Genomic DNA, 24092 nt, shown 5'->3' with positions numbered 1-24092 from the left:
GAATGTGTGTTCCTAAGGCACCTCATGGCACAAGTACAAATGAGACCACCTTTGCTTGCTAACAGTCCTTATACTCTCTAATAGGGAATGTAGAAGATGCCTTTGCCTCTGCCTCTGGCACATCATTGCATATTTCCATAAAACATTTTACTTTTCAATTTTTTGCTCTTAGACACATTTCTTCATTGTTCTTATTTTAATTACAAGCAGTTGTTTTTAAAAACAGGTGCTGTGCATCCAGAAATGATTTATGAATGTAGGAGTGTGGAGCAATCACTTGAGGAACGGGTGAGCACAAGTACACTGGTGTTTGGTAAACTGCTAAAAACGCATCTCTAGAAGCTATGAAAATGTATGCACTGCTTCTTCCTTGGTCAGGGAGGCAAAGGAGAACAACATTGCAGATATCTCTCCATTGTGTGGCAGCATGGCCAGGGGCTGCCATTTGGCCTGGCAGGCCACAGAGCGAGCACACCATGTGGTGACATTGCTCTCAAGTTTTTCTCCCTGCACGGATAGAATTCCCACCCCACCTCCATGCAACAAATCTGGGAGGCAGGAGGATGGGAGGAATAAGTGCAATAAGTATGCAACGGTAAGGAGCTGAGGTGAGGATATCCAAGGAAGAAAACTTAATCAGTTCTTAATCGCTGTTCTTAAGCACTGTTAATCACTACAAAAAGAAGTGCTCCCGTTCTCCACATTACAGTCTGTGTCACTCCTAAGTATTCCTATGTGACATCATCCCTTATTCCTCATTCAGGGCTATATGTGCTCATGGGTATGACGTACATATGGTCAAGCTCTGTAGCAGCAGCAGTGGCTGGGACTTTGTTAAAAATCAGCAGGTGCTTGATCCCTGTGTGTAAAATGTCTGGGTGGAGAGGCTCTGGGCCTGATCCCCTTTAGCCTTCCTGTGAGTCATTTGGCTCAGCAGAGCAGCGCTGCTGCCGTCGGGGCAGGGAAGAGGCAGCGTGGGGAGCCGTGCCCTGGCAGCCTACGTGCATCGCATCACACAGCCCAGCATACGGCTCGGCTCTGCTGCCCCTCACCTCCGAATAGACACGCACCGCTTCGTTCTTAAGCAAACAAAAAATCACCTCTACTTTTTTCCAGAAGAAAAAAGTATGTGAAAACGGGGATGCTGACGAGTAATAGATAATTTTTAATTTGACTGAAAAACGTTATAGAAAATAATTAATAATTAATATGCCAGCAAGGCAAACGTTTCTGCTTACATCGAGTTAAAGGTATGCACACAGTTAAACCAAAAACCGTACAAATGTGCCTTTATTTTGAGAAAATAAAGATACCCTCCGAAGCAAGGGCGAGTACCCCTTTTTGCAACTGCCAGGCTAGGGCCTATATCCCTCGCCGGCCCTAATCCTGCAGAAAGCGGTGGGCGTACTACAGCGGCGGTACCACATGTGTGCTGACACCAGGTTATGTGTGAACTGCCTGGAACTCCGTTCCAGGAAGCAGCCTGCAACAAACCCTCAAAAAATGTCCAGTGGCAGCAACAAATCGAACTAATAACAGCGGAGCGAGGGGAGAGCTGGGGCGAGGAGGCTGCTGCGGGAGGTTCCGCACGCCGCAGCGAGGGCGGCTGAAGGGAGGCGGGATGTGTGCGTGTCCCCCCGCCCCGCTCCCTCCCCTCCCCGCCGGGCGGGGCCGCTCTCCGTCCGGCGCAGCCCCGCGCACTAAAAGCAGCGCCGCCGCCGCTTCCTCGCTCCAGTGCGCTGCTCCCGCCGCTCTGCTCCCGCCGTCGGCCCCGCCGCCCCCGCTGCCGCCACCATGCCCATGTTCGCTATCTACACCAATGTCTGCAAGGACGCCGTGCCCGACAGCCTGTTGGGCGACCTCACCCAGCAGCTGGCCAAGGCCACCGGCAAGCCCGCGCAGGTGAGGGCGGGCGGCGGGGCCGCCCCGGGCCGGGAGCGGGGCGAACACGTGCGCGGCGGAGGGCGGCGGGCCCGGCGCGGGGAGGCGCCGGCGGGGCAGCGCCCGCTCTCTGGGGCCCTGGGGCGGGCGGGCCGCGGCCGCCGCCCCGCTGCTGCGGGGGAGGGAGCCTGTGCCCGTGCCCTCCCCGCTGCTGCGGGGGAAGGGGCCTGTGCCCGTTCCATCCCGCCATGCCAGGCCTCCCGCTGCCCGGCCCCTGCCCGTGCGGAGGCCGCCAGCCCGCAGCGGCAGCCCGGCCTGCAGGAGCTCGGCGCTCACGTAGCCGGGGATGTGCTGCGCCTGTGCTGGCGGTCGGGATTTGAGCGGCGGAGCTGCGCGGCGGCACGGACCCGCCCGGGCGGGGGCTTGGGCAGATACGGAGCGCTCCTGCGGGCTGTGCCTCCCTCCGGGCAGGTCCCGGTGGTCTCGCCATCCGACACGGCCCCCTCGGGCCGGACCGCCGGAGCTCGATAAGGCCGACTCGCTGCCAGGCTCTCGGGCAGGCCCGGTGGCTCAGCCCGTGATTTGGGGATGTGAGCTCTGGCACTCGCAGATTTCGGGCCTTTATCTCCCCGTGCCGCGGTGCTGTGGCGGGCAGGAGTGCCCGTGGTGCCGGCGGCTTTGCACACACAGCCTTGTGCCTAAAGCTGAGAGCCGGGACGAGGGTCCCCGCAGCCCCCGCGGCTGCGACCTCCTGAGCTGCTGATGCCTCCCCTGGATCTGGGAAGGGTGCAGAGGGCAGCGCTGATGAGTAGCCTGACCCCAATACAACTGCACTGTTTAAAGTTGGTCCCTAAAGCAAGTTTGTGTCAAGGGAGGACAGGTCAGACACGCTGTAACTGTGTTTTCCTCCCACAGTACATAGCTGTGCACATCATACCTGATCAGATGATGTCCTTCGGGGGCTCCACCGATCCCTGCGCACTCTGCAGCCTCTACAGCATCGGCAAAATAGGAGGGCAGCAGAACAAGACTTACACCAAGATGCTGTGTGATCTCATCTCGAAGCACTTGCATGTATCTGCAGACAGGTAAGGCTGGGACGTGAGTTAACCTCATATATCTGGCTTCCTGAAACTGATTTCAAAAGTTGGTTTAAAAATACAAAAAGCCAGAAATAAGTCCGTGTGCTTGGGAAAACACGAAGTGATCGCTTGTGGCATTTTCATGTCCTATTAAGAGTTTGATGCTTATGTCTTCCCCTGGAGAGTTGTCTGTTCAATGGCTTCCTGCTCTCAGGACAGGGAAAAATACCACAGCACTGACAGGTTGCACAGTGTCTTTTGCTTCTGAGGTGTGATGTCTTGTCCTCTGGTGAAGAGAGGCTGAAAGCACATGGGAGGAGCAGTAACAGGCTGGAGCTGAAAGACAAAGTAGAGGCCAGCAGGCTGTGAGCAGATCCCTTGCGGGCTGTGGAGCCTTGGGAGAGTGTCTGTGTGCAGCTGTGAAGAATGGGGAGAACCTGCTGCCATGGGGGCTGGAAGGGAGACATGCAGAGCCAGCCCTGAGGGCATGCCTGGCTCTCTGGGGCTGCCCGTCTGTGTGACACGCGTGAGCTTGGAAACAAAAGGGTTTGATCTCCGGAAATTCTTGACAGGCTGCTAACCAAGAGCTGTCTGGGTGTCTGGGCGGCCCCTGACTGCAGAAGAGTTTATATTTTAAAAAAGAAAAGAAGTACAATTCCAGGGACTGAGAGGAATATTGACTGCTTGGAGGCTTCACCAGAGAAGTTAGATAGATTTCAGTGAAAATGAAGCTTGAAACTTCTTGAAGCAGAGGAATGGGAAGCACTGTTCCGTGTTGTATTGTCCCATCTCACTCATGACTTATATAAGTGAGTTAATGTCATTGTTGTGTCCTCTTGTGCTTCTTCTGCAGGGTCTACATCAACTACTTCGACATGAATGCTGCCAACGTGGGCTGGAACGGCTCCACCTTTGCGTAGAGCTCTCCTGTCTGCCTGAAGAGGCTGCTCCTGGACCTCCCCTCACCCTGCCCCGTAGCAGAGACCGCGGCACAAACGGCCCCGTGTTGCATTTTGTGCACTCTCACAGATTGATGGCTCCTTTCTAGTGTGTTTAAATATTGCTGCTTCAACATTCCTCTGTTTTCTCTGTGTAGAAAACAAATAAAGATTTAGAAGTAAGCTGTGTGTGGTGTAGGCTTTGGGAGGTTAGGGATGGAGTTGGGCAATTGCTAATGTGTCTGTGTCACTCTGATCCTAAAGCAAACAAAAGGAATGCTTTGGATTTGCCTGTTTTTTTCTCCAACACAGTATTTCACGGTACAGTGGTAGTGCCTGTGGCTGCTTCCCAACAGCACTCCAGGGTGATTTTTACCTTGCTGTGCCCCAGCGGCTGTAGGTGCCTTTGGGGCTCCTTGTCACTCTGAGGTTTGTTTTTGGCCTGTGTCTGCAGTTGCCACAGTGGCAGCAGTCCTTTGGCCAGCCCTGTGCCTGCTCCTTCAGGGCAGCTTTCCTCTGGGAACGTGCCAGCTGTGTGGGGCCAAACAAGCAAGGAAGGAGTGCTTTTGCTCACTGAGGTGAAACAGTGTCATCCACATTGCTTACACTGCCTGCTCCAGGCAGCAGGAGAGGCCCTTGGTGTGCTGTGGGAGCTGTGCTGGAGCCTGCAGCGCTGTGGGAAGCTTTGGTGTTCTGTGCTAATGTGTCCCGCACTGATGCTGTGCTGTCTGCCAGCCTGTCCCACACGGATCTTGTGCTCTCTCCTACCCTGTCCTGCACAGATGCTGTGCTCTCCCAGCCCATCCCATAGGGATGCTGTGCTCTCTGAATGTCCCGCACGCATTCCGTGCTCTCTCCCAGCCCGTCCCACTCCGACGCTCCCTGGGCAGGACGTTCCCTCCCCTCAGGGTCCCCTCAGGGGGCGCGCGGCGCTCCCCCCACCCCTCGCCAGCAGGGGGCGCCACCTCCTCCCGCCCCTTCTGGAGCCTTCCGCCGGGGCCTCGTGGTGATGACGTCATCTCGGTGCGCGCGGGCCGCGCGGCGCGGTCATGGCGCTGTTCTGCATCAACAGGTACGGCCGGCCCGGCCCCTGCCCCTGTTCCTATCCCTGTCCCTATCCTTGTCCCGGCCCCTGCCCCGATCCCTGCCTCTATCCCTGTCCCGGCCCCTGCCCCTGTCCCGACCCCTGTCCCCATCCCTGTACCTATCCCTGTCCCGACCTCTGCCCCTGTCCCGACCTCTGCCCCTGTCGCGACCCCTGCCCCTGTCTCATGCGCTGCCTCGACCCCGGGTACGGGCGGGCGGCTGGTACCTGAGGAGGCTTTGTCTGTGCTGTTTCAGGTACGGCGGGGAGGAGGAGGAGGAGGAGCAGCAGCAGGAGGAGGAGGGCGCTGAGGCGGAGGACCGGGCGCGGGTCCTGCTGGAGCGGCTGCGGCAGCAGGCGAGGGCCCGGCAGCTGAAGAAGCAGCGGGAGGCGCAGCCCCGGGGAGGGGAGGAACGCCTAGGGGGCACGGGGCCGAGCCCCGGGGGTGAGCCTGGGGAAGGAAAAGGGAAGAGGAAGAGGGAGGGTGAAGAGCAGCCCGGTGCGCAAGGGCAGAAGAAGCTAAAGGCAAAACAGCCCCGCAGCTCTGCTGAAGGCAGGGCAGGCACTGAGCAGGCAGCAGATGGCAGCAGCCCCGTGAAGAAGAAGAAAGAAAGAAGAAGAAAGTCGAAAGTGCAACGGGAGAGCACTGAAGCAGGTAACAGGCTGTAGGATTTCATTTCATTGTGGTTGACAGTTCTCCATGGAAAAGTGGACACGAGTTGCTCTTTGAGTACCTTGCCCAATTTACCTGATTTGGTTTTCCTTTGCTTACTATGTTCCCAAAGTAGTTCTTATTTTTTAGTGGGAAGCCCAATATTGCAAACTTTGAGGATTAATTTAGTGTAAGGGGAGGAGGGAAATATGTCACCTCAGTCTTGTTGCCTCCATACAACAAGGAAATGTTTGGCTTTTGCAGTTGGATTTAGGAAAAAAGAGGAACTTGCAAGTTGTTGCTTAAGTCCTACATTGTAAAATGTTGCCTGCATCCCTTTTGTGTAACACATTCTGACCTGTGGCTCTGCATTCCTGGTATCCACATTCCAGGTTCTGAAGAAGACGTGGAACAACAGGAAAATAGAAACAATGTTAAAAGTAAGTCTTCTAAAAGGAAGACTACGGATGAGGAAACAGAAGGAGACGAAATGGGGAAGAAAGAGAAGAGTGAAAGAACTAAAGAAAATCAAAGCACAAAGGAGGAGCTTTCCTTAGCAGCCTCTGGGGAAGAGGCAAGTTGTCCACCCTCCAGTTTGACAATTCTCGGAGACTACGACAAAAAGCCGGTGCAGAAGGTACGTGAGCTCGATGGGATTGTGATGGTGGTCAGGAGGGAACATGCATCTTACAGGTTTATTTTACGTATGGCATTGCCATATTCTCCTTTCCCTCTCCTCAGGTTCAGCCCTTTTTGCCGCAGTGGCTTGCTCAACCCAAACGAGTGCAGAAACGTATCAAAGACAATCTGTGCCCAATCAGAGATGTCCCAGGAATCCATCCCCGCCTGCTGAAAAAGCTGCAGATGAATGGGATAGAGTCCTTTTTTCCAGGTACTTTGACAGTGCTTTTGTTCCTTTCTGAACTGATTTGCAGAGTTCCTGCAGTCTGGTGCTGAGTATTTTGTGTAGTCAGTGAAGTAAAACATGGGACAAAGCCAAGTTTAATACATGTAAGTGATTGCATCAGCTTTAACACTTCATTTTCAAAGCTTTATCTAAACTGAGTAAAAGTCTATTATCTACTCATAGATAAAGCTTGAAGTAATGGCTCAGAGCTGCCCAGAGAGGGAAGTCTTACTTGTGTCCTCACATTTTTCCTCCTTATGCCAAACATGTGTTTTAGCTCCTTACTTTCCACCATGTCTGCTACTGATCGCAGCTCTCTGGGAACTCGTTCAACTCAATAAAGTACCAGAAAAACATTCAAACAAAAAAAATAATTGTTGATTTTCCGTTATTTTACTAGTTTTGCAAACAAGTACAATAAATGCCAGCTATTAAATAAGAAAGCACAGCTGGAAGCAAGGATAAGGGTAGGAGGGTGACCTTCAGTCAACTGCTTGGTCCAGCTGAGCCTGGAGGCCTAGGCTGTGTCAGAGGCCTGTCAGGGTTGTGTTGGGAAGCCAGCATGTGTCTTCTCACTTAAAGAATGCTTTCATATAACATTTTAAGGGTATGAGCGCGTTCATTAACGGTGTACTTTGTGTTTGTTTCTGGTTTTGCTCAGTTCAGGCAGAGGTGATTCCTGCCATTCTCCAGAGTGCCTCCAATGGGTACCTGATGGGGCGGGGGGGATACCGCCCCAAGGACATCTGTGTCTCAGCACCCACGGGCAGTGGGAAAACCCTGGCGTTCGTCATACCCATTGTCCAGGTGAGTTCAGGGAAGTATCTGCAGGGAAATTGCTGGGGTTGCTTTTGTTCAAGCGAAACCGCAGCTCAGAAGTATGTTAAAAAGCCAAGGAATTCGTGGACATAAGGCAGCAGGATTTTTAGCTCAGAGCTGTCTGAGGGAGCCTCATGTCAGCATCCCACTCCTTTCCTCAGACAGCAGGCACAGCATGAGGAGTTGGGAAGGTGGAGGGAGAAAAAGGGAAACATAGAACTCCGAGGATGTGTCAAGCCCACTTCTTCTAACTAGGTTAGGTACAAGAACCCCATTCTCTCCCCACTGCTTTCAGACACTCATTTGGCCTTTATTTTGGCAGGTTCTGTTAGATCGAGTGGTTTGCCACGTGCGAGCTCTGGTTGTTCTGCCCACCAAAGAACTGGCACAACAGGTATGTGGCTCTTCACTGTCTCTCTGAGCAGAACTGGGCCGAGGGACAGGCTGGTGCAGCCAGTTCTTTGGCTGTTCTGTGAAGCCTGTGGAAGAGCCATCAGTGGGTTTGATGTTACTGTAATGGAAAGTATTACTGCAAGTGTTTCTCTGGCAGCTGACAAAGCTCATCTCTTTGCAGGTGAGTAAAGTGTTCAACGTTTACACTGATGGGACAGGTCTGAAGGTCGTTTTGATTACTGGCCAGAAATCTTTTGCAAAGGAGCAGGAGATGCTTGTCCAGAAAAAGTAGGTTAAAAGGTATTTTGATAAGGTTTATAGAGATTGTAAACTAATTAATCTCATGGTACAGGGGTCAAAACACAGGCTACTGCAGCACACCATCATGCTATCACGATTTTGGATAGTGGGTTTATGTGCTGGACACTGGTGTTTCTGTCATTGTCGTAGTGCCTGCTACTACCCCTTTTTTGTGACTAATGTTTTACTAGATTTTTGGGATTCTTCACCAGCTGAATAAAATGCAAATGTTTACCTTATGCCCACAGGTACAAGTGACTGTGTGGGATTTTGCTGCAATTAAGCTTTTTTTAAGAGCAATGGAGAACGACACTTTCTGTTTAAAATGAGGCAGCTCAGTGCAGACTGGGGTCTGGTGTCCAGCACTGCCTCCACGTGCTCTCCGAACTCAAGTGCATATTTGAATTTTATGGTTTCTCAGTTAATTGAGTGATAGGAAAACCTTAAGGTCTGCTAACCAAGGATCTCTTCTACGTGCTTTATGGTGAAGAGAGACACTTACTCGTGGGCTGCTTGTCCTTTCAGAGTGACGGGCTACTGCAGCCTGGCTGACATTGTTGTGGCCACGCCAGGGCGGCTCACGGATCACATCAGGCAGACCCCGGGCTTCAGCCTGACACAGCTTCGCTTCCTGGTGAGTTGGCTCCATGGCTCTCCCATCTGAGGGCATTGCCTGTTACAGCTGTAATTCCTGCTTTCTTCTTGCATGGAACATAAATACATCTCCGTTGGAACTGTTGTGTGGGCCTGTCTATGCTCCAGATTCCAAAGGCAGCAGTCACAGGATCAGATGTTTTATTCCAGCTCGTGACACCCAAGCATCCACCCACTTCCCCTTCTCTCTTGGCCTTTTGCAAACTCAGAGTAAGGATGGGCAGAGAAAGCAATTCTATTGACTAGAAGCTTCCCTTATCTTACATTCTGGCTCACTTGTTACAGATAAAAAAAAGGAAAATCAAAAGCTCCCAGTATTTAACAAGGGGTGTTTTTCATCAGATCATAGATGAAGCAGACCGTATGATCGATGACATGCACCAGAACTGTCTGAACCAAATTGTCAAAGCTGCATTCCAAGTAGAAGATGACTCTGGCTCCAACATGCTTTTTCAGAGGACCAAACCAGGGCCTATAACAGCAGCCAGGTGAGTTGCAGAATGCATTTCTTTGAGCTGATAGCATGGACACCAACTCTGGGTGTCACTGTCCTGCTCCACAGTACCTCCCACAGGGCCTATCAAAGTCCCTTTCCTCTGAAAATGTCTAGAAAAATGTTTACCAAAATAAATGAACAGCTGATGCTAGAAAATGTCCTTTAGACTAAGTATTGTAGTCTCCAAGCTTTCCTTATTTAGACTAAAGGAGCATCAAAAGAATGCACAAATATTGCAAATCTGTGATTCATTTGCACAATAACTGTAGTAATGCCCTCAAGGAAAGCTGAGTAATGGATTTGGAGGAAAACTCCTGCAATTAATTATCCACAGCTGCTGTTTTCATACAGCAGTGGTAGAGATGTGTCAGAAACTGGGATCAGTGGCCAAGGAAGGACGTGACTGGAATGAGCACACGGGTAACCAGGGTGCAGGGATGTGTGCAGGAGTAACAGATTCCTGCAGGTTGAGGGCACTGATCAGTTCTGTCTGTGAACTCCACCATAAAACAAGGCTGGAAAAGAGCCTATAGGAAAGGCCCAGAGCAAGAAAAGAGCATCAAAGAGAGTTAATTGCTTCCCTTTATAACATCATCTGAAGGGATGTTCCTTCACCACCTGTGGTGGAGCTCCTTTGCCCCATCCTCAAAGCCTGGTTTCCATGTGCTGTTTCTTTCAGCTCCTGCTCTCCTCAGATACCCTTACAGAAGCTGCTCTTTTCAGCCACACTGACCCAGGACCCAGAGAAACTACAGCAGCTGGACTTATTCCAGCCACGCCTCTTCACATCTGTCTATTCTGAGAAAAAAACACTTGGAGATGGAACAGAAACTGAACAAGATGCTAATAATAAATACACACTCCCTGAGGGGCTATCGGTATGGTGTTCATTCTCTTAAATAAGTTATGGTTGAATTCTAGAGTATCTGGTTATGGTTTTACTGTAAAATGTCTGTGTTTTCCTGCACTACAGAGGTGCTGGGCAAAAGTGGCTTTGGGAGTATTTACGACCCAGAGAGCTCTATCTTTTTGATTTTGTTTTCTCATTACTTAATGTTCATTTGTTTAAGGCTGGATTTTTTTTTTTTTTTTAATTAATCTCTCTTCACATGGAATTAAGTTTTACCAGCAACGAGGAGTGGAAATGTGAAATAATAATAATGTAGTAGCACTTATCAATTGTCCGTATGTACAACGTGCATTTCAAGGCATGCAGATACAGGCCAGCCTGTAGACAGGAAGGCAGTGCATGTTGTTACTTGCTATGGAGAAGTAAGAACAACTCAGATCTCCTGTCTCCACTTGTTTTGTATCCTGCCAACCTGTAACTGTGATTTATTCTAAAGGGGGTGGCACTGTGGGGTCTGGTTTTGCTGCTATTAGTCAGTTTTAAAACATCCAAGCCTGTGCAGGTCATGGACAGGTAGTGGGTTTCAGGGCAAATAGTCTTGGCAAGAAGTAATTTTTCTCTCTGAACTTCTTCCCTGTGGACTGCAGCAATGTTACGTGCCCTGTGACCTGAATTCCAAGCCTTTGCTCCTCTTGTACTTCATGCTGACAATGAAGTTCACCCGCGTGTTGTGCTTCACCAACTCCAGGGAAGCTTCTCACAGGTGAGTAGAGAATGAGATCACTATCGTAGGTACCTGTCAAGTGTTGTTACAGAGGCAAGGAAGTGACTGTTTCCCCTTTCCCTGCAGGTTGTTCTTGCTGGTTCAAGCCTTTGGTGGAGTCACGGTGGCTGAGTTTTCTTCTCGGTTGACTCCAAGTGAGAGACAGAGAACCATAAGGGAGTTTGAACAAGGAAAAATACAACTGTGAGCATCTTAAATGACTTTCCTGCATGTCTTCCAACATAGGCTGTTTTCAGTGAGAAAAACTAGGCAGAACCAAGGACACAGCTACACAGGGTCCTCTAAAACAGTGTGCAGGAGTCTGTGGCAGAATGGGTATGGTTTATCCTGCATGTAACTTGGCCTATTCTAATCTAGCTGCAATCTGAATTTCTGTGTGTTATTTCATGGCAAGCAGTAAATGTAACTGCATGTTCAGAGTTGCCCAAAACACACAGGTCTGCAAATCTGAAGTTTATTGTGTGTGCTGGGCATCTGGTGCTTGTAGGAAGGAAATGGATATTGGTGCTTGAACTATATACAGTGGTAGTGCTTCCTACCAAAGCAGTCCCTGCTCAGACTGGCGTACAGCTTTACTTCTATCCAAGTGTTTGATTTACATTGTGATTTTGGTAGCTGTATGAGGTTGTATCTGTGGAATGTCTCTGAGAAGAAGGTAAATACTGATTTTCTGGGTTTCCTTTTCATCCAAACCTCGACTACTGGAATTTCTCACCTTGCTCTCTGCATTCAGTACCTTTATGGAATGTTCAGATACCTTAGAGGTTTGTAACCTCCAGTGCACTGGGAGCTGTCAGGCTTAGTGTTCCATGCTTGGAGAACCTGGAAACACCCAGTAGTTTTTCATGCATAACAGAGGGTGACAGGCTGTAGTGATGCTTGGAGGTCTGTGGGAAGCTAGTAATACCAGTGACAGTGAGGAGTGACTACAGTGCTCCTGCCACACTCAGAGACAGGGGCTGGCTGACCAGTTTGAACAGAGATCAGCAAGAACTGTGCTGTGTTTCACTTGTGTGTATAGTACCAGAGATGTTGCCTGAAAATAACTATACACATTTACAACCAGGTTGATCAGCACAGATGCCACTGCACGAGGGATTGACGTTAAAGGAGTGAATTATGTAATAAATTATGATGCGCCGCAGTTCATCAGGACGTACATTCACCGGTAAGGCAGCCAGGAACAACAGGGAGATGTCTTGAGCTTGGTTTGCTTTGAAATGTTTAGCAAAGGTGACATGCACTTAAAAGGACTTTTAGTTTTTCTTTTTACTTTAATATGCAAATAGCTTTTGAATAAAAATTAAGCCCATAGCGTTGCTTGGAATCAGACTTGCTTCAATGTGAAGAGTTTCAGAATCAGACTCTTGGAGCTCATAATGGCAGTGACTAGGGGGCTCAAACTGACTTGAAGCTACTTTTTCTGTTTCCAGGGTTGGAAGAACAGCTCGTGCAGGAAAAGTAGGTGTTGCCTTCAGCTTGGTCCTTAGAATTCAGGTATGTCTTTGGTGTGGGGTTCATTTGATAAGGATGCATGCAGGGGCATAAGGAAGATAAAGTTCATACTACTGCTCACCTTTTCCAGTCAGCTGAGCTTTGTGCACAGAAACTTCAATTATTTCCTGACTAGGCAACATGTGCCAAAATGTGCTCATTTTCTAGCTGATGGGCAGTGGAGTGTCTCATCACCTATGTCTGTTTTGTTATGCAGGAACGTCGGTTTCTGCGGATGTTGAGGGACGCCGGCATCCGAGACATACAGAAACACCCCATGAAGGGCAAAGCATTAAAGCCTTTGGTGCAGCAATATGAGGCAGCTCTGTGTAAGCTCGAGAAGACAGTCAAGGTAATTGAGTCAGGGAATAAAATAAAAAAATCAAAACTACAGCTTGTGCAGTTTACTGCAATTCATGCTTAGCACAAGTATTAGTGTCCAGGATCCTTTCCTCTAACTGAGAGAATTCCATCTCAGTGTGAAGGCAGCATTGTGGATGCATCGTTATGGAATACTCAGAAAGGCTGGGGAGAGGAGGAAGAGGTTTTCTCTTAAAGGTGGGCAGCATCCCTGGAGGGATTTAAAAGACATGTAGACTTGGAGGCATGGTGGTAGGTTTGGCAGTGCTGGGTTAATGCTTGGACTCAGTCATCTCAAGGGTCTTTTCCAACCAAAACAACTCTATGATTTGTGGTGGTTTTTTTCTATTCTGCCTTTCTCTTTACCTCTGGAGCTGGGATTTTGGCAGCTACCCAGTGTACTGCAAATGAAAAGCAGAGATTCAACTTTTTGTCATTACAGAGTTTAGGACTGTACTGTACAGCTATGCTGACTAGAGTTGGGTATCCCAAACCAGGAAAGCATTATCTGCAGGCCCTTCTTTATACACCAATGGGAAGGTTGAGAGCTTTCAGACAAAAGCAGGGTAGCATTTACTGTGCCAGATGGGTGGACTAGGAATCCATAATAGACCTTGTGCTGCATGATTTGGGCAAGTGTTCTGCTCTCTCATTTGAGAACTCCTGATAAATGTCTATCCTCAAAAAATTATGATTTAGAGTTCTAGACGAGGAATGTTTGAGAACTGGGGAAGAAAAGATTATTAAATTGTCCCATTGCTCCCTGAAGTCCCTTCTGTGTGACCCTGAGACATCTTCAGTCACCTTCTCAACTTTAATTTTGAACAGAATGAGCGAGCACAGAAACGAGCCTGAAGGAATGGAAGCTGAGATGGTCGTGTTTCGTGGCACTGAAGCCCCTGAGTGGGACAGGACATGGACTCATCCCCAGCACAGTAACGCTCAGTCGTGGTCTCAGAACAGGCCTCAGTGGTTGGCTCCTCAACCTTATCATAGCTGAAGCTGTTACCAGCCTTGTTCCTCTTTCAAGGACATTGGAAACGGAGTTCACTTACTGGTTGAAAAAAAAAGATAAAATTTGAAATACAAATATCTGGAAGAGGACTTTGCATCGTATCCTGCTGGCGTGTGTAGAACTGCCACCAGCTCCTGAGCATGGGCCTGATGGAACTGCTGTCCTCCAACGGTGAGGGCTGGGCCCTTCTGCCCTGGAGCAACTAATGGTTCTGTCTTACTGCACAAGCAGCTGTGTCTGCAAATGCATAAACACCTGTACAGTGCCTGTAGCAGAAGTGTTTGAAAAGCTGCTCTAGGCTGAAGTGACTGCAACTTTTAAATAAATACTATATATATATATATATATATTTTTAAAACAGTGTCTAATAAAAGATTCCGGGGCTCAGGAGTTGGACTTGATGATCCTTTTGGGTCCCTTCCAAGTTGGGATATTTCATGATTAGGGATGGAGATATTGTTGAAGGGATTTTTCACTGTTATAGTCTTTTGCCTTGTCCTTGGCTTCCAAGAAAGGACAGAACTTTGGAAGGAACGTTGTTTCCTTCCAGCGTTCTGTACCAGTGGCAACAGCAGGTATTATTAAGTGTTAGGCTGGTGTTAATGCAGACTGATATGTCTGATGTCTAATATGAATGTCCTGGAGCCAGGTAGTGTCACTGCAAGCCATAAATCTGTATTTGACACATGCCACTGGTATTTTTAGCTGTCCCGGCAGAGGGCTTAGAGCTGCCACGTAGCTGCAGCCTGCAACTACCCTCCATGGGGGTTGCTTTTCCTTCAGGAGGAAAGGCTCCAGCTCTGCCTTATTATTGTATAAGGTGAAATATATGTACACCAGCAGCACCAAAACATTCCTGAAGCAAAATGAAGGGCTGGGAATCTTGAAGGGATGGGTGTTGGGAAGGGTGGTTGAATCTTGTGAAGATAGGACCAGTGTGGGTTTGGTTTACAGCAGTGAATCAATGTGTGTTTTCCTGTTGCGTGACTGCTCACTCTCCAGTTGTTTTTCCACAGCACGGGTGTCTTGGCTGGTGATGGAATCGCAGGAATGGAAAGTCCTCTTGTGCAAGAACTGCGAGCTCCCACGGGGCAAACCCAGGATCTGCCTCTTGAGCACCCACGCCCAGTCAGTCCTGCGGTTTCCTTATCATTAAGGGATTAAGGGCGGTTATTAGGACAAGCCAGAGATTAGATGTGAGGTGGCAGAGCCTGATTGAAACTTTGCTCCAAAAAGTGCCGTCACCGCTGTCCTGTGAGCCCCCGGCACGGCCCTGCCCCGAGCGGCCGGAGCGGGGGAGCTGCGCTCCGCCCCGGGGCGGACCCGGCGCGGGCGGGGAGCTGCTCACACCCTGCATCGCACGCAGCGAAACGAGAGCGGGCGGCGGCGGCAGCAGCAGCAGAAGCAGCGGTGGCAGGATGGGGCTGGAGCTGTACCTGGACCTGCTCTCGCAGCCCTGCCGGGCGCTCTACATCTTCGCCCGGAGCAACAACATCCCCTTCGAGTTCAAGCGGGTGCAGCTGATGAAGGGTGAGCGGGGCCGGGGGCGGCGGGGAGGGGGTCCCCCTGTCCTCCCGGTGTCCCCAGCGTTAGTCGGGGCCCAGCTGCTCCACCCGCGGGCGCCCCGCGTCCCTTCGCCGCTCCCGGGGGAGCTGCCGGATTCCAGCCCGCGGGTGGAAGCGGGTTACTCACCGTCCCCATCAGTGCCAGATGCTGCGAGAGGGCGAGGTGGCCCTCCCGCTGCAGAGGGTTCCTGGTGCCTACACAAAAACAGGACCTAATTGTCCAGTGCACCCCTGTTTTTTAAGTAGTCATCTCAGTACCTCTGTTCCTCTGCAACAAAGAGGACTCTGCAAAGGCGTGTGGTATCTTTGAAATCGGCTCCACCCCAGCAGAAAGTGAGTCTGATAAAAGAGGCTTTTCTGAGAAGCGCTCAGGATGTGCCAGGTCTGAGGGCATTCCCCGGTTAATGGGAAACAGAAATTCAGAGGTGGGACATACATGTATGGGCGAGGACAGCCGAGGTGTGCAGTTCTTGTTTCCTAATTAAACTTCTTTAAAAAGCTTTGTGCTCCAGTAAGCAGCAGCAGTTGCTGCAGAGCAGCTCTTTTCCTCTTGGCAGGGGTTAACAGCCCCGTGGGAGGGTCCTCATGTATGAGGGTCCTCACTGCCCATGTGTCCCCATGTGCAGGCAGGGCAGGGCAGGGCAGTTGGCTGTCCCTCTGGGGGTTCCATTGGGTCAGGCAGTTTGTAGCCAGGTTATTTTGAGAGGGTTGAGGGCAGACTTGTGAAGGCTGTGGAGCGAGACAATGCAGCTGCCAGTGATCTGAACACTGATAAATGAAGAAAAGAAAGTGGTTTTATTTGGGCTAAAACCAACTGATAACTGATAGGAGCCTGTCCAAGGGGTATTGTGTGTTGTCACCAAAGGATGCCCAAAGATCTGCATCTTCTTTCTTTGTAACTGAAGCTGGTAAAAGCTGTCTTTCAACCTTTCCAGAGCTCTGCTGGATTTGAAATTAAGGTAATGTATTGGGCATAACGATGCCTCAGTAAGTAATGCTTAAAAACAGTGAGAAGGCTTCTGGGGCTGAAATTGATAAAGGAACAAAAGAGGCTCCAAGTTGTGACTCAGATCTCAGGGGTGATGTGGTTTAGTCTCTGGGTGTTCCCCTGCACACCTTAGCTGTGCGTTGGTTGTACCTTGCTGTGGCTTTTCCTCCCACCTATTTCATAGCAAAAATTTTTGCAATTGTTTGTAACTGGGGGCAGGCTCATCTTGTGTCCTTACCCTTCTTTCCCAATAAATAAACTGTTGGGAGATGGCAGGCAAGCAATGAGAGCATCAAGGAGAATGGAACAACTGGAATACAGGTATCAGGGAACTGAGAGGAAGGAAAATTAATTAAGTCACAGTTTCCCAGTGCTCTGTGCCCCGTGGCATCAGTGCCTGCTTTTGGCCAGTGCATTTAAGATGGGTTATTTGGCCTATGGGAATGCTAAAAGTGCATCCCATCCCATTCCTCCAGTGCGTGCACCTCCCATACCACAGGGAAGGGCTCCAGGTACCTGCAGCTGGGTTAGCTCGCCCTGGGACACAGTGTGGGAGGCCTTGCTGCACTAGTACCCATCACTGCACAGCATGTGAGGACCAGGAGAGGGAATCGATACTCAGAACTGAGCTGGTGCACTGAATGTGTCCCTTCAGAAAAGCTCCAGGGCCCCCAGTAGGGCAGGTCTCAAGGAAAGGGGTGGAAAGAGTGAGAATGGATAGAAATCACATGACATTCAAAGGACACCTGAGAGGACCTGGAATCTTCACACTTCATCTTTTTGAAAGGGGGTGGGGGAGATGGGCTGCGAGCCAAGTGACAGGGGGAATAGTCACAAATCAGGTTTGCCAGGTACTGGGAAAGCTAAAATCACTTCCAGAACATCTCCTCTGGCACACAGATTCTCAGGTGACTCACATAGCAGGAGATGGCACAAGGTTAGTTACACGTTAGAGAGGCTTGAATACACAGGTACACATGTGTGACTGAAGCCAGTGGTTGGAAAAGGCCAGCACAAACAAGTCACATAAAACAAGGCTTCTGGGACTGGGTCCAGACACAACAGAGCATGTTGAGACCTCAAATGAACAAAGCACCTTCTCCTGTCAGATTCACTCTGCCTGCCTTTCAGGGGGGACCTACAAGATAGCTTAAAAGCAACAAATCCATATTTTCTCTGACAAAAGATATGACAAAGTGCACAGGAGCTGACTGTAATGAAGTACCATCTTTATATGGAATCACAGAAATTTATTTTCATCTGAGGACTAAAAAGAGAGTTGAATATAAATTACATTATCATCCAGGAAAAAAAAAATAAACTGCTTTCTCACTGTCCATATTGGTGATGTTTCTGATAGTGAGATCTCTTTCCTCTAAGGCACTCAGTGCTCACTCTGGGTTTGTACAGGACAGGTACCTCTAGGCACAAACTTGGAGCCCGGAGTAGACAAGCACTGTTGGTATGAAAGGATAGAGCCCTGAGTAGACAAGCACTGTTGGTATGAAAGGACTCCTAGCCATTCTGCCTGTGGTCAAGAGGTGGGTCTGGTATGCAGACAATAAGCAAGTAAGGTGATACCATAGGGCAACCCCCCTATTCACCCTGCAGCACTTATTGATTGGTTATAAGCTTGATACAAGACTGTATTTGTACAATCAAAACCAGGAACTTGAGGCCAAATGGTCCCCACAAGCGTTGCAGACAAGTCCTGACTATCCCTGCCAAGTAAAACTTCTCATTTCCCTCCTCAGGGCAGCACAGGACGGAGGAGTTCCGGAAGGTGAATGTCCTGATGAAGGTGCCTGCACTAAGGGATGGTTCTTTCACCTTAGCAGAGAGGTGAGGCTCAAATAAGCTCAACCCCTACCTGCAGTATTGTTTATCCCAGAGCTTGGATTCTGCCAGGGCACTGCTGGGACTCCAGCCCAGGCAGTTTTTTTTCTTCCTTCCTGTCGGTTCCACTTGTACACAACAAACCTACGTTTCAAGAGAATCCTTCTAATGTAAACAACTCAAACAGCATTGATAGTGCAAAGATCAGTGGGCTGCTGCTCGGAGCTACCTTGCATGTAGGCAGTGTTTCCGAGCTTAAATACCTGTCCACGTGTCCTCCTGCTCTCTGCCTGCAGCTGGAGGCTGTAGGTCAGTGCAGGAAGTCTGACATAAGGCCCCTGCTGCTGAATGGCCAGGCACTGTGAAGCTTTGGTATAAACTCATTCTGCAGCTCCTGTTTGCTCAACAGTGTCACGGGGTAACTGTGCCAGCAGGCCACGTCTGTCTCGCTGGGCGGATGTATCAGATAATTGCTGCCCACAAGCAGCTGGTTGAGCCAGCACAAACTCTCTCCTGTGCTGTGCCTTGCTGGCAGTTCCATGTCCTGCACTTCTACCTGACTCAGATCAGGCTTGTGTTGCTGCTTGTCCAGCAGTGCACAGTTTGGGGGGAGAAGAAAGGACGAGGTGCTTTACTCTCAGGTGATCAGCTCACTGGTCTGTCTCGCTCTTTGGGCAGCATTGCAATCCTCCTGTACCTCGCCCAGAAATTCAAGACTCCTGATCACTGGTACCCATCTGACCTGCAGAAAAGGGCGAGGGTTGATGAGTACCTGTCATGGCAGCACGCCAACATCCGTGCGAAGGGGAGCAAGGTGTTCTTATCGAAGGTGAGACCACCATATACCAAAAGTTAAGTGCTAAGAGCTGTGAGTGCAATGGCCCACCTGTGTGCAGGGCCTTCCCGAGCAAATGTACAAGTCAGGTGACAAATTGGAACAAAACTAGATCTGGAATTGACTTGGCTGCTCAGCTGAGCCTAACTGAAGTGGCCTGAATCCCTCATGGTGCAGCCACTGCTCTGTGAGACCCAGAGCAAACTCATCCTGGGTGAGCAGCTCTCACCAGACACAGCTCAGCGCCTGCTGCTCAGCTTCATGGAAAGAACCAACCTCCTGCTGGAAAACAAAACGCAGTTGCTGGCAGATGATGCAGTCTTCCCTTGAGAGGAGATTCTTGTGGTTGAAATTTCAGATTTCTAGGGAGGAGACAAAGAGAGGCAGGAAGTAGTGACTGACATTAATGTTGACCTGGCAAGGGAGATGAGCAGTTCCAGTTGTTCTCTTGCCTGGCTGGTGAGGGATCCTCAGAGGGGGGCAAAGAGAGGGTGATGACCGGGTTTGGAAGGAATCACTTAAAGAGCAACTTGTTTCTTCTCCCTGCCAGGTGCTGCTGCCTATCCTCACAGGCCAGCCACTTTCTGCAGAGAAACTGGAATTTCTTATTGAGGACCTCAATGTTGTCCTAAAGCAGTTTGAAGAAAAGTTCTTGCAGGACAAGCCCTTCATCGCAGGCAGCGAGATCTCCCTGGCAGACCTCGTGGCACTGGTGGAGCTCATGCAGGTGAGCATCAACCTGCTGCTGGGTATGTGGGTTGGGCTGTGGGCAGGCCAGGCCAAGGGGTGGCTGCTGCACCACCACCTTGGTAACGGCAGAGCTCCCTGCAGTTAACCCTTCCATGGGGTTAAGTCTTGTTCCTTTTTGACTTTGACCCTAATTAAGTTTGCCAGGGAACACCTACTCTGATGACACAGTTCTTTCTATAGAAATATGGTCAAATATGGTCAAAGAAGATAAATTACAAACTAGGCAGAGAAAGTAATTTGGAAGAGATGTGCTGGTGTGCACGAACCTCCATGTTCTGTATTAGACAGTTCTGGGGTTAGCCATGGCAGAGCTGTTTGCTGCATGTCTCTGGGGACAGCAGCTGCTGAGGATGTCACCACTTGCTTCCTATGAGCTAAGAACCAGAGATGAGCTCCACCCAATGTGATGACTGACTGCTGCCTTGAGCCAAAAGCCTATCGGTCCTTCCTTTGGTTCCATCCCTGGTAAATGCCTTGTTTGACTCACTCCCAGGTGCTCTCTCTCCCTGCAGCCTGTAGGTGCTGGCTACAACCTCTTTGAGGAGAGGCCAAAGTTGGCGGAGTGGCGCAGGCGGGTGGAAGAAGCTGTGGGGAAGGAGCTCTTCCAGGAAGCCCATGAAGGGATCATGAACATTAAGAACTTAACCGCTGATCAGTTTGCACCTGAACTGCTGGAGAGTTTCAAGCAGCAGCTCCTAAAGCAGGTCAGCCAGAGTTAGAGGATTATGCTCTAATAAAATAGATTATTTTATGAAGGCTTATTGCAGTCTTTCAGCATTTCTTCTAAAAATCATACAGAAACACTATTCCACAAAATGCACTTGCCTTTACTCACAGCCTTTCTGCAACTTAGAAGGGAAGAAAAATACATTTTAAACTGCTGTGAGCTGCTTTCTCCTCTTGTGCACTGCAGCATGGGAGCTGTAGCCCTGAAGGCTTTTCTTTCATGTTCCAGCACCACTGGATCTGCTTGAGGACTGAGGTGGTTCAGTCTGTGTGGAAACGGGGGCCAGTCAGAGCTGCCTTCTCCACCTCTGTTCAGAGTTTTCCAGACAAGAGCAAAGGTTTCCTGAGGGTATGGTGGAACAGATGTACCTGAAACAAGGAAAAATAATTGTAGCAGATGGTTTTCACTCTGCAAAGTGAAAACACTCTGCTGGAAGATTTTTGCTCTTTAGGAAAGAGGCAGTTCAGGCCCCAGTCCCTGCTGGGGACACTGCCAGGGCTCTTAGAGCACCTGGCCACTAGATGCTGCTGCATCATCTGTGAGAGTAAAGGGACAGTGCCCAGGAGCAGGGAGCTGTGTGGGTACCCAGGGGAGGCCTCCAGCTTCTGGGAAGGATGGGGTTAGTCCTGTCAATAAAATTCCTTGACTACAGACTCGTATCACACTCTACAAAGAACACCCTGCACAGTGGTGAAAAGCTGCTTTTCTTGGTCAAGCTGCTGCCAACCACACAGTCCCCACTGTAAACCACACCAGTGCTCGCTCTGTTTTCCCACAGTGGCTTTGTCAGCTCAACAGAAGCCACTTAGGCCAGGCTGTGTGCACTGACAGGGGCTGTGGTGGCTGGGCCAGCACTGAGGGCAGTGGGAGCTGTGCTGGCCAGCCCTGGGTGAGCAGAGCATTCAGTATAAGAGCTGAGTAATGCCCCAAATACAGTTAATGTTCCACTACTCTTTTGTCTCATCAGGTTCTCTAGTAAGGTTAATGGTTACATTTGCCAAGTGGTGTAGCTCTGTTTGGATTTGTAAACAGGATTTGGAAGGAAGTGGACATTGAGTCATCCTGCACACCTGTGCAGCATCCTTTACAACCTCTTGCCTGTGCCCCTTCATGTCCCTCCTGCCTTCCTGTCCTCCTGTCCTGTGACCTTCCATTTCCAGGTACAGGCTTCCACAAGGAGGGTTCCAGTTTGCAGAATTTTTTTCCCACCTCCTGGTTCAGCTCTGGCTGTATCTGGAAGTCTGTCTGTGCTGGCTGGTTACACTGTTCACAGAGACAGCCCTGCAGAATGCTGGGGGTGAGATGTCAGCCATCTGAATGCGAGTCATGACAGTGCTCAGAAAAGGTGCAATTAGCTGCTCAAACAATCTCACGCATGTTTTCAGTTGGACCTACTGTTTTTGGGGAATGAGCCAGCTCCCTCTTCTGTGTTTGTCTCCTGAGTAAACCTGCCCTTTAGTTCAAAAGGGCACGTGAACTACAGCTTGCAACACACATGCCTGTGGGCTGAGCTATAGCAGCCAAGCAGGCCGGTCCCTTTACCTTCCGTTCCTCCAGCCTACGGGAAATCCTAAATGTGAGTGGTGAAAAGTCAGCTTTTCCCCCAAACTTTTTCAGTTTCAGTGCTGACACATGCAGGGATATTTGTCTTCTGACCTGATTTTTGATGGGTAGGTTTGTTGAGAAGAGCCTGTTGCATGCCAATGAGTAAAGTCAATGACAGGAGCTCTCTTCTTGCCCCAAGGGTGCCTAAGCAGCAACCCCTGACGATGCTGCCCCACTGCTCAAGTTGCCGGCAGTGCTGAGCCTCAAGAGAACGGCCTGTTTACGTTGTACCACCAACCACTTCCTTCCCTCTGTAACCTGCAGCTTTACCACAATCACCAGCTGGGCTGCTGTGCACCCTGCAATCAAAGAGGTGCCTTCACTGCCTCACCAAGGCTGCCCAGCCTCGCTGCACTCTGCTGTTGGCACCTTTGTACTTACCCTAACTTCAAGATTCCTGACTTCCAACTTTTCCCTTTCTTGTAGAGAGCAAACTTCCTACCAGCACAATAAATGTCTCCCACAGCTTCTGCACAAGTAGAATCAGAGCAGAGAAATTATCAAAACCAAGAGCCTATTCTGCAGAGTGCTAACCTCGACAAACCTCAGACCAGGCTTGGGAGCAGAGCCTTTCCTGACACACATCTCCCTGCAGAATCTCCAGACAGGGCTGCTCTGCACGCAAACCATTGCATGAGTCAAGGTAAATAAAGTGTCTTTCTTTTCATTTTCTAATTTATGATACTTGTAGCACAAGAGCTCCATGTAAGAGTCTTGAGGCAATTTTCTGCTTGTTGGAATAAAGCACAAGTTCCTTAAATGTCACCCATTGTGTGCTCCTGCAAGGACGGCTGCCTTCAAAACCAAGCCTGAACTGCGTTCAGAGCTGGCTCTCTGGTGCTCCTCCACTGGTGTGTCACAAAGGATAAGCACACTTGCCTCACTCCAGCCTGGTCATGGTGACAGAAGAGATTTTAAATTGTTTTACCCCTAGTCTCTGGTCTGTTGCACGTTCATGGTGCAGGGACCAGTGGTATTTTGGGCCCTTCTATGCACGTAGGACAAAGCACCTCCCTAGAGCAACTCCTTGGATGGTCACAGAGTTGTACAACAGATGCCTTGTTTTTTGGTCTAAATAGTGGAGATAAGGCAACTCATCCTTGTACTTTGCCTTTTGCTATCCCTACACCTCTGCATTTTGTGTCATTTGATCTTGTCACGTTCCAGTTCCCAGACTGAAAGCCCTGAGAGCTGCCTGCCAAAACCCAACAGGTTGTGCAAGAGTTTTGCCTGCCTTGGTACAAGGTCTGTTGTTGAGTGTCCACTCCCCTTTCACCCTGAAAAGCGAGAGGGTCACACCTCCAGTGTCAGTTTAACATGCTGTTCGATTCAATTTGCTCAATTCTTGCCAGGGGCTATTTGGAAATAGGTGAGAGCCTGTGACTTTTAGAATAAAATGAAGCTGGGATACACAAAATGGGAGGAATAGTTAAAAAGCAGATCCACATCCTGAGACCTTTTCTAAATTACTAAGAAATAAATTGCAGAACTTAATGTGTTTTTTCTGTCTTGTTCCTGTTCCCAAAAAGCTGACAGAGAAAATAAGGGCAGGAAAAATGTCCTTTGAGGTGATGGAGTTAAGTGAAAATACAGTGCTAGAAGCACAAGCCTGGAGCCAGGAATAATCAGTCAAATGGCCTATAACACAACCAGATAAAAATACCTCTTGGGTTGTGTGGGCTGTGCAGTGCAGTCAGCAAATTGGAGAAAAACTTAAGGAAGGAACATTTCCAGGAGGCACATGAAAAGATCTTTGAAGTCCAGATAGGACTAATAGATCAACTGAACCATAAATAAAGGAGCAAAGCGAACCCACACTGCTAAGGTTGCTGCACACCACTGAGATCAACAAACTCTTCATAGGGATATCTCAGAGTAGGGACATGCAACCACTCTGAAGCACAAAGACTTCTCAGACTATTACCTGTGCAGAGCCACTTTCATGCTCCTTTTCCCCACTCCCTTAAGATTCCTTTGTACTGAAGGAGTTTGAACTCAAGCACCTACCACAACACCTTGATCTCCAGCATATTGGTGCTGGTGCAGGTGCTCTAGAGGGTAAACTGTGCATGCAGGG

At 49.6% G+C, this 24092-nt stretch overlaps 3 protein-coding genes across 4 annotated transcripts; all 3 read left to right on the top strand.

The window, feature by feature from the left end:
* Positions 1–1695: 1695 nt before the first annotated feature.
* LOC113984391 (macrophage migration inhibitory factor) lies at positions 1696–4084 on the top strand. Its single transcript, XM_027714393.2, has 3 exons — positions 1696–1902; positions 2797–2969; positions 3817–4084. The coding sequence occupies exons 1-3, from the start codon at positions 1795–1797 to the stop codon at positions 3881–3883; spliced, it is 348 nt and encodes a 115-aa protein (XP_027570194.1). The 5' UTR covers positions 1696–1794; the 3' UTR covers positions 3884–4084.
* Positions 4085–4950: 866 nt separating this feature from the next.
* DDX51 (DEAD-box helicase 51) lies at positions 4951–14099 on the top strand. The gene is made up of 16 exons (XM_027714176.2): positions 4951–4973; positions 5243–5640; positions 6030–6274; positions 6379–6529; positions 7206–7351; positions 7686–7757; positions 7938–8044; positions 8582–8690; positions 9053–9198; positions 9886–10084; positions 10704–10819; positions 10907–11023; positions 11907–12008; positions 12274–12337; positions 12552–12686; positions 13523–14099. The coding sequence occupies exons 1-16, from the start codon at positions 4951–4953 to the stop codon at positions 13547–13549; spliced, it is 2157 nt and encodes a 718-aa protein (XP_027569977.2). The 3' UTR covers positions 13550–14099.
* A 746-nt stretch (positions 14100–14845) lies between these two features.
* LOC113984279 (glutathione S-transferase theta-1-like) lies at positions 14846–22954 on the top strand. Of its 2 annotated transcripts, none has more exons than XM_027714178.2 (6): positions 14846–15239; positions 18017–18104; positions 18777–18927; positions 19484–19660; positions 20196–20387; positions 22442–22954. In XM_027714178.2, exons 1-6 carry the CDS (start codon positions 15128–15130, stop codon positions 22466–22468), a joined length of 747 nt encoding a protein of 248 aa, XP_027569979.1. In that variant the 5' UTR covers positions 14846–15127; the 3' UTR covers positions 22469–22954. The 2 variants fall into 2 exon arrangements, with proteins under 2 accessions (XP_027569979.1, XP_027569980.1); XM_027714179.2 differs by having other exon boundaries at positions 15101–15239; positions 22482–22954.
* The last annotated feature ends 1138 nt before the right edge of the window (positions 22955–24092 follow it).

This window comes from Pipra filicauda, unplaced genomic scaffold (genome assembly GCF_003945595.2).
Source record: "Pipra filicauda isolate LSUMZ 115617 unplaced genomic scaffold, ASM394559v2 scaffold33_size4404698_pilon, whole genome shotgun sequence".
Lineage (NCBI taxonomy): Eukaryota > Metazoa > Chordata > Aves > Passeriformes > Pipridae > Pipra > Pipra filicauda.
The sequence above is the reverse complement of the archived record's forward strand: the minus strand, read 5'-3'. Positions and strand labels throughout refer to the sequence as shown.